The following is a 10,470-nucleotide window of genomic DNA, read 5'->3' on the forward strand; positions in this document are numbered from 1 at the left end:
TATATATAATTTGCACTAAAAATCAGAAGTAAAATTTTAATTCTTAGAAAAAAAGTTTTGCATTCAATTTTGAAGCTGCAAGGGTTTATAAATTTACTTTTATATGTTAAATATAAATGAAGCCTCAATATATGCCTTAATATGTTTTTGTTTATATTTTATTATAACTGTAATATCATTATATATACAGGATTTAACCTAAAACTTACACAAATTTAATTTGAAATAAATCCATAAATCTTTCTTCTTTTTTTTTCTATGAAAATCAAATATCGAAATAAACCAGCTAGTCTGTTACTAGAGGAACATGGCATTAAAAAGAAAAACTAAATTAGGCAGTTTTATTAAAGAAAATGCATTCAGTGTCATTTGCTTTAATTCAACCAAATAACAGTCAAACTAACAAAGAACTGTAAGACAGAAATATATATTCCTGACATACATAAAACTATTCTCAAAATCCCAAACGTCAATCCAGAAGAGCAGGAGGCCAGTCGATGTCAACAGACTGAAACACACAGACAGAAAGATTCAAATCTTTGAGATGACACCAAGAGCTACTAAACTTATCATGCATCCAGAGCAGTTCTTGATATTACATATGAAATAAAACGCACCTCGACGTCCAGCTCTAGGATATCCGCGTCAGTTTTCATGAGGTCGCAGAGGTTGGGTATCGTGCGGCCGAAGTCTCCGTGCACAAACTCTTTAATGTAACTGCAGCGTTTTGCAAGTGAAGGGAAACCAATGCAACAATTTCCACAAAAATATAAAGCAGCACAACTGTTTTCAACATTTATAATATTCAAAATCAGCATATTAGAATGATTTCTGAAGGATCATGTGACACTGAAGACTGGAGTAATGATGCTGAAAATTCAGCTCTGCATCAGAGGAATCAATTACATTTTACAATACATTCACATAGAAAATAGTTATTTTGTAAGGATACATGCCGGCCTGTGCGCACAGCTTTAGGGTGAAGTGGTGTTTGTCCAGGTAAATGGTGCTCATGGAGTGGATGAGTCTCTGTCGGACCGCCAGGGGCCGGCGATGCAAGACTCTCAGCGGAGTCTTCTGAGCGATCCTCAGATCCTAAACACACACACAGTCATCAGCACGTCTCTTCTCATGCGTCCAGCTCAAACAGGTCAAAAAGCTTGGCAAGACCTTGATATTTGCTAGGAATTCCATATCAGTGCTGTCGATGGCCTTCTGCGTCCAGATGAGGGCGCTGTAGGTTTTAGTCTTCTTCTCTTCACCCTCTTTCATGCGGCTGGTTGCTTCTCTGGAGAAATAAACAAACACCTTAAAAATGTTTTTTTTTTTTTTTTTACATAGATCTTTGACAATCAATGGATATCTGTGCTTATATGCACACACACACACACACACACCTGGTAACGATCTGTAGGTCTCGTACTCTAATTTTATCAGATGACTGGTTGATTTTCTGTGGGACAGAAGACAACAGGAGCCAAAATTCACATGAGCAGGTTTGTGGTTTCAATATAATATTTTTATGAGCACGTGACTGACAATTAAACCAATAGGTCACCCAAAAAGAAAATTTGCTAAAACTTTCCTCACCCTCAGGCCATCATTAATGCATTTTAAATTTAAAGGGGTCATCGGATGCCCATTTTCCACAAGTTGATATGATTCGTACTGAAACGTCTATCACATACTTTGGTTAAAATTTCTCAATGGTAGTGTAAAACAACACCCTTTTTACCCTGACAAAATCATTTGTGTTCAAGCCGTTTCTTTGCATGTCTCTTTAAATGCTAATGAGCTCTGCTGACTCTGTCCCTCTCTTCCTGGGGTGACCACAGTCTATGGGGGTGATGAGCCGTTCTCTGAGAGACTGTAAACTTTAGCCGCGGAACTTGCTAACTAACACAGGGGGAAAAAAAAAACCTTATACTCGCTTCTTCTGTGATCACGAATGATTCGTACAAACATAGAGGCATTTATGTAGATCGGGGGGCGCATACCTTTCAAAAACAAAGCTAATCCACTGTGTCTTCAGCGGCTCAGATGTCGGGAGTAAATGAGGACTGCTATGTTCATTATTACATCCAACAACAGAACAACACCTCAATTGCTTAATCGGAGTCATTCTTGTCTACATCTGCTCCGACGGTGAAACAATGTCGGACTGATGACAGTCACTCAGGGCGGGTCTAAGGTAAAACGCTCGTGTCAGTCAACAGTCGTGGGAGGAGCCTGGGTTTGTGTGACGTCACACAGCCAAGAAGCTGAGACTGGCTTGATATGATATTATTTATATGGATTAAAACAATACCACTGGGTGGTATGATTTTTATCATTTTAGGGTGGTTGTGTACACACTGCCAACACACATTTATGTTCAAACAACATGTAAAAGTGAACTTTGCATCTGACGACCCCTTTAAAATATTGCTTCTGGCCAAAATACAAGTCTATAATCCATAAAAGGCTTCCTTCAGTCTAAAAGTCAATCTGTTCTCCTCTCACATCAAAATCTACCAACATTATTTGTTTAGAACTGATTTGGACTGTTTCCACTCGTGCTTGATCTGTGCATATTTCTCACCTGATTCAGACGAGACGAAAGGCTGGAGGACTTATATTTTAGCCAGAAGCAACGGTTTGAAGTTAAAAACATCGTAATGATGGATTTGTTTCCTACAAACATGCAGCTTTTCACTTCACTGATGGATTGAAGTTGTGTGGGCTACTTGTGGATTATTGTGATGTTTTTATCAACTGTTTGGACTCTCATTCTGACGGCACCCATTAGCTGCAGAGCATCCATTGATGAACAAGTGATGTAATGCTACATTTTCCAAAGAAACAAACTCATCTATGTCTTGGATGGCCTGAGGGTGAGTACATTTCCAGCACATTTTTATTTTTGGGTAAACGTTTGCACCTCCTGTAGTTGTTTGATTTCAGTTCTGTTGAATTTGGCTCGATGGGGGTTCAGCAGCTCCACAGCGAACGGTCGACCTGAGAAACCACACAAACAACACATACATTATGACAATTACATGACCACATCAACACAAACCTCAATTCTGTAACATATAAAGAAACCAGAAGCAAATGAGTGTCGAAATACACCGTTTCTGTTGTGTTTTACCATTTCCCAGAGTCCTCACGTCCACATCCTCCCGTCCTGAAGATGAGAAGTTAAAACCTACGTGGAAGAGACACGTAAAAAGACTCAGTAAATCTGTGCATGTCTGAAATCATTCTTTGCAGTGTTTGCAGTGCCATTAGAAAATAACATCTACAGTTTGGGATCCCAGTCTGATTGGAGTGTCCCACTAGGGGTGTGCGATATATATCGTCTGCGATAATATCGTAATTGTTGTTTTAACGATGTGCGATTTGACATTATCGAGTATTTTGAAAAAACCATTCAAAACACATACAGAGCGCACGCAAACATTACGTGAAGCCTAGACTAGTGCGCATTTAGAGTGCGTTCTTTCACTGCATGATTTAGTCTTTTAAAATAAATTTAGAATGATCACAAATTCAAGACATGGGGGCAGAAAATACATCTATACATCTTTATATAGTTAATCATTTTCACAGGAAAAGTGGTGGTTTTTTTTCCTCCAAAATAACCATGATTACAAATGTGATAGATTTTTTTTTTAACAACAGTTCCATAAACAAGACACTTACTTTTTAGACACCATGTTGCCTGTTTTTGGTCTGTATCGACAACAAAAATAATTCCAAACAAAGCCACAGCGCTGTTTTGAGTCTCTGAGCAACATGACTGCATTTCGTTCCTGAATGAATCAACCGTTTAAAATTCGGTTCAGTCGCAATGACTCTTATTAAAAGTGACTTGCTGCCACCTACTGGTGGTTTTAATTTCACATTTAAAGTATGTTTTTATTATTTCAATAATTTTAAATATCAGTATTCGGTGTTTTGTGTCAAAACATAATCAAAACATTATTTATGCATTTGTAACTGCTAGCATTCATGTCCTGCATTAAACAGTGTGTATATGCATCTAAACGCCACTTCAGATGTAGATTCTGTGTTTCCTCTGCATTGTAAAGATGAATTTTGTCGATACTGATTTCATTTGTTTGGTAACAGCCAAAATGTCTTCTTATTCTAATTCACTGATTAAATGTAAGAATTTGACTCAAAAGATAATGGACACTTTTAGAAAAAAAAAAGGCTTTATAAAGGCAAAACTGCTCATAAAATGTACAAATGAATTTAAACTTATTTGGAAAAAAATAATTTCTCTCAATGTGAACTGACCACCACACAGAATATGAAGAATATCAAAAACTTTAGGAGTCAGCAGTCCACAGCAGTCCTTAAAGGTGCAGTAGGAGATCTTGGAAAATGCTAACTTTAGCCTGATAGCACTGAAAGCGAACGTCCCACCCTCTCTGCAATTGATGTTTGCCTGCCATCCTCGCTCTGTCTGCACAGCGTGCGTGAACAAGCTAATGATGTCCTGTCTGCGCGAACCGGGTGCGCAGAGGTATGCTAATACATATGTTGACAGGCAGGTAGGAAAGCCAATTAAAATGCTCGGACCGAGCGTTTTGATTGGACGAACATTTCTTGGTCCTACGCCTTCCACAGAATATATAAATACATTTAGACCACTTGACTTAATGATTGCTATCGGGATGTGAAGAGACTTTCAACCTGCATAACAAAAAATGTTTCTGAAGACAATCACCTATTGCACCTTTAAGATGCCATCACAATAACACACTTAGCAAAATATCGTCTAATTATCGCTGTTGATAAAATCCCCGAAAATATCAAGATATTATTTTTTGTCAATATCGCACACCCCTACGTCCCACACATAGATGCTTACCTTCAGCTCTGAACGAGGACAGCAGAGGAGCAGCGATCAGCTCCTCCACCGATCCTTGCATCCGTCTCTCTCCATCGATCACCCACGGTGTCTGCGGAAGCTCCCGCGAAAACTTATAATACCGACCTGCAGAGACAAGTTCATAAGTTTGGGGTCAGTAAGATGTTTTTAAAGAAATTAATACTTTTATTCAGCAAGGATGCATTGAATTAAGTGACAGAAAAGACATTTATGTTTCAAAAGACCTATATTTTTTAATAAATGCTGTTCTTTTGAACTTTCTATTCATCAAAGAAAAAAAAGAATTATGGTTTCCACAAAAATGTGAAGCAGCACAACTGTTTTCAACATTGATAATGTTTCTTGAGCAGCAAATCAGCATATTATACTGATTTCTGAAGGATCACGTGACACTGAAGACTGGAGTAATGATGCTGAAAATTCAGCTTTGCATTACAGGAATAAATTACATTTTACAATATATTCACATAGAAAACAGCGGTTTTAAATTGCAATAATATTTCACAATATACAGTGTTGGGAAGTAACTAGTTACATGTAGCTAAATTACGTAATTTAATTACTAAATAAATGTAACTAATCAGTCACAGTTACTGAGAAAAAATGTGTAATTAAATTACAGTTATGAAAATGTTAACGATTACAAAGGGGGTTACATCTGAATTTGTTTTCAATTCACACACATACAGATTTAATTGATTGCTTTCATAAATTGCATTGACTGCTCTAAAACATGAGACACCAATGTCTCAGGAGTTTAGGACACAGAATAGGACACATGTTTAGTCAATAACTGTTTTATTTCCTATTTGGGTTTATGTATATGTTTTATTTTTTAAGATTTACTGTTTTTTCCAAGGCATTGTTAGATGCCAGTGTTTCCTAGCTATGCAAAGATTTGATTTCAAAAACAGTATCATAGCTATTAAACTATATCTTATGTTTTTAAATCTGTATTTAACCTCAGAATGATCTCAAAGTAAAAGAGGTGCTAAAATCCGATTTTGTGGTGGCTGTGCTTTAAAATTAAATTATTAAAATCTTAACTCAAGTGACGAAGGATTGCAAAAGTCTGACAGTAATCAGTGTTGAAAACTACATAAGGTAAAACCTGCCTGCTTCAAATGTTTCAAAATGATTAAGTTAAAACACTCATTAGAATTTAGAAAAGTAATCAAATGTAGTGTACTTTAATAAAGTAACTGAAATAGCTACACTACTTATTACATTTTAGATTAGGGTAACTTGTAATCTGTAACCTATTACATTTCCAAAGTAACCTTCCCAACACTGACAATATATATAGTAACTTTTTTGGCCATACCTGCTATGAAAATGGATGTGTGGAGACGTGGTGTCCAGTGCTGTACATCTAGTGTTTGCTTTCTTTGGTGGACATGGGTAATGCCTGCACACAATAAATCACATTGAAAGTGAACGGCCAAAAACTCATGTCTCATGTGAGCAGGATACTGAAAACACTCACCTGCTAAACTTCTCTTCAGAGATCTTCTCCAGAGCTTTAACCACCGCCATCCTGGTGAAGATGGACTGAGAGACAAAGAGGAACACAGCGACACTGCTTTCATATTCAAAACGGTCACTTTTGATTTTAAAGACTGGAAACACAACATGGGAAAGCATACCGCTTTGTTTTTGGTGCGTTTGAAACAGTCTGGACAGGTATTTGCTCTGTTCAAAGAAAGAAAGACACATCCGTGTTAACCAGGAAATTACATAATTTGGACTCATTCTACATAACGGCAAGGCAAGTAAATTTACATTTAATCATTTAGCAGACATTTGAATTCAAATCGACTTAAACGTTCCATTTTCAAAATTCCACCAAAATTAATTCCATTTTCAATTTTTTAGCAAATGTTTTTGTATCGCCTGCTCAACCATTCAAACCTGCTACAAAAGTTATAGTGTGACATAAGAAGAAGGATTACACAAACACTTCCTGTCATTGACCCACGTACAAGAAATGACAGTCCTCCTCTGTTTCCGGATGTATAAAGCCGACGCTCACTTCACACGGACTCTGTGGATCACAGAACCAAGAGATTAAATATCAGAGAATTTTTCAGAAAGTCAGTCAAGAAGAAGCACTCACATTGGCCACGACAGCAGCTCCCAGTTCCTGTCCGATCTTTCCCTGTACGGCCCACTTGAATGCGTCCTTCACCTGGATGACATCCTCTTTACCCAAACACATGCTCTTCTCCCTGGAAACATGGCATTAAGGGACTTCACACGGATGCTGCCGCTGCAAGGGATGATGGGAAATGTGTGCTGCTTACGTACCTGACTTCTTTTTTGACATGCAACCAGCAGGAATGCTGTGGATATGTACAGAGAAACACCTTTTCAATCATAAAATAATAACAGAGCCATGCATCTTGAAAAAAGCCTAATATTACCTTATGTGATGATTCGGAGTACAAAAATATAAATTATCCTATCATATTAAGTTCCATCACGTTTAAAATTTTTCACAAAATGAAAAATATTTTTGTCATTTCAAATATGTATACAGGTGCATCTCAATAAATTACAATGTCGTGGAAAAGTTAATTTATTTCAGTAATTCAACTCAAATTGTGAAACTCGTGTTATATATATATATATATTAATGTATTTATCTCTCACACACACATATTTGCACATACATACATTCATTTAAAATTTAATTAAATAAAATTAAATACATTATTTCTACATTACACATATATGTAACGAATCAGCTCATGAGGAAATATGAATAATTAACCATAACTAGTTATAATTAATTATTAATATTTTAGATCCGCTGTAGATATTTAGCTGACCTCTCAGGGTCAATTGTCTTGTCAATTCTAAGAACGTTAATTTCCTGGTTAAGGGAAATAACTTTCTTACTGTACAATTCTACAAAAGCTTGTAGCATAAATCTGCGCCTGTTCAGCTTCCTGGGGTGTTACAGAGTATTTGTTAAATCTAGCTAACAAAATATGTATAGTGTGTTTGAGTGGTCCAGACGCTACATATATATATATATATACATATATATACAAGTGATATTAATTACATATTTATACTTATTCGGGGCTCTAGACTCATTCTTCCCACTGGTTGCTCTTTTGCGACTAACTTTCTCAGTTGGTCGCACAGGCACATGATTTGGTCGCAATATTTATTTTTATTATTTATAAATTTTCTTGCGCTACAACATGGGATTAATCAATGCATGCTCATGAACTTTTAAATTGATTTATTGTTATTCTTAATTAAAAAGCACAACAACAAGTAGGCTACAATGACAAACTAGCTTACAAAACGTTTAACAAAAACGAATAAGATGAGGCATGGCACTCTTTTACTTTACTTTAGCTTGAAAACCAAATCTTCTGTCCGTCCGTCTGTATAAAATCCATTATATTTTGTGTAGAAGTGTCATGTGCTTCAGCAAAACAGACACTATTTTTGGAACCAACACCTCAAAATGAGTAAAAAAACAAGTATTGGGTATCATTCAGCAAACTGGCGGCAGGACTCACCTCTCTGACGGACATCTGAGCGGGAAGAGAAACGGTCAGCACCAGACTGTCAAACTCGTACTGTTGTTTTTTCACAGCATCTGACACCTGCAAGTAAAAAAATCATTCGTAAACGATGTTCACAAAGCAGCAGAATGCAGATCAGCCTAATAAAAAGAAAAAAAAAGAAAACATACGTGTTTGGCGAAGGTGGGATCACAGAAGTCCTGCAGGACTCCTAAGCAGACGGGACAAATGTCTGAGTCTGTCTGCGCTGGTGTGTCAGGATCCTCATCTATTCTGATGCGTTTATGCGGCGGGGCGGCGGTGTTCTCCTCACCAGAGGCATCATGGGACTGAGGGCTGTTTTCCTCACTGATGAAGGCCAGAAGCTCCTTGCGTAAGTCCTACAAACGGGAATGTTCATTACTGACATATACACACACAACGAGGCAGCTATATCAAACAAAACCTGGTGATTTTCAGGAAACGGCTGGTCGTGAGAGACCTGGTAGGGTCGTCTGTAAGCGGAGCTGGTTCCCACACAGCAGAAGCGCAGAACGCATCTCACACAGCAGCCGGCGCACAACAGCTTTCTGACGATGGGCCGGTCCTTCTCTTTGAGGGACAGCATACTGCGGAGAAAAAAAGAGAACAAAGGCAAAATATAGCATTAAACGTTATGCAATTTTGTCCTAAATAAATGTCACCACATTTAAAGATATGATGACACAAATTTTGGATTAGTTCATAGGATGCAAAACCGAAGACACAATCTCAGACTTTTTAATAATACATTATGCCAATTAAAATCTAAAAAATAAAGACTATTTTTAATAAAGATATGTTAGTTTGTTCGTTACGTTTATGTACGTGTATATTTATACTGAGATTATTCTGTTATAAATACAATCAACTTTTTTTTAAATGAGAATCATAGTTTCACAAAGTCTGAGCATGCTTCAGACAAAAAAAAAAGGCAAAAACATATTATTAAATATAATGCAATTTGTCCTAAATAAATGTCACAATGTTTATTGATGTGATGATACATTGATTTCTTCTATGAATAGTTCATATAGGATGCTAAACTGAAGACACAACCTCTGGTTTTTTTTTAAATGATGCATTATAGCAACTAAAATCTAATACTTTTGCAATCAATAAAAAGTAATTTTGTATTTCCATGCATTTACATATATATTATTAAAATGATTCTGATGTTAATTACAAACAACATTTTAATGAGAATTATATATTTTTAAATTGAGTCGGTAAACATGAATTGCATAACTTTAGTACACTATTAAATGTCATAAAATGCCATAACATTTAATATTCATTAGGAAAATAAAACAGAATGCGTTTTATTATTATTATTATCATCATTCATTTTGAAAAACACTCTAAATGCAATCCAAAAATGTAGGAAAACAATGCATATCGCTTAAATCTCAAGAACTCTAAATGGACCTAGTAGTTTTATTTGTAACGAGCGACAGTCTGTCTAACACTTTGCTCAACTACATGCCATTTATGTTCTTTATTATTATTATTATTATTATTTTCATTAATGCAAACTATTGTCTAGTATTTCCGTGAATTCACATCTATGATGCTTTAATTATATTGTGCAGATTCACTAATACATAAAGAAGAAGAAGAAGAAGAAGAAGCAGCACAGGATCAAAATAGCATCATCATGATATAAGAAAGAAAAGGACTAAATATTTTGGCTTTCTATGAAACAATGTCTATAATAACACATGCTCAGAAATGAGAAACACAAATGGCAGCTGTGTTATTGAACGAGCGCTCTTTAACATGCTCACCGTCCAGCTTACCTTCACTGGATCGCTTCAGTTCTTCAGTCAGAGACAGAGACAGAGAGGCGCCGGTCACATGTGTTTATGAATATGAACCATAGACTGTATGGATATGAACACAGCTCACGGTCTCGCTCTACAACTAACTTTATATTTAACTAATTTTATACCAAAGTACAGAACCTGCCTGAGTTATATATTATAAATAATCTAACACAACATACTCTTGACATAAAAGGGCGTT

The 10,470-nt window shown here is 36.3% G+C and overlaps 1 protein-coding gene across 1 annotated transcript; it reads right to left on the bottom strand.

Annotated features, from left to right (window-relative positions):
* Positions 1-318: 318 nt before the first annotated feature.
* LOC107598509 (putative tRNA pseudouridine synthase Pus10) lies at positions 319-10,455 on the bottom strand. Its single transcript, XM_016289880.1, is given in 19 exon segments — positions 319-508; positions 618-717; positions 953-1,095; positions 1,171-1,288; positions 1,398-1,453; positions 2,921-2,997; positions 3,131-3,187; positions 4,862-4,987; positions 6,207-6,232; positions 6,234-6,290; positions 6,369-6,433; positions 6,529-6,574; positions 6,865-6,926; positions 6,999-7,110; positions 7,190-7,224; positions 8,422-8,508; positions 8,598-8,807; positions 8,909-9,035; positions 10,245-10,455. Coding segments are annotated over 18 exon segments (1,542 nt in total). The 5' UTR covers position 9,035; positions 10,245-10,455; the 3' UTR covers positions 319-469.
* Positions 10,456-10,470: the final 15 nt, after the last annotated feature.

Source organism: Sinocyclocheilus grahami, unplaced genomic scaffold (assembly GCF_001515645.1).
Source record: "Sinocyclocheilus grahami isolate Dianchi unplaced genomic scaffold, SAMN03320097.WGS_v1.1 scaffold252.1, whole genome shotgun sequence".
NCBI lineage: Eukaryota > Metazoa > Chordata > Actinopteri > Cypriniformes > Cyprinidae > Sinocyclocheilus > Sinocyclocheilus grahami.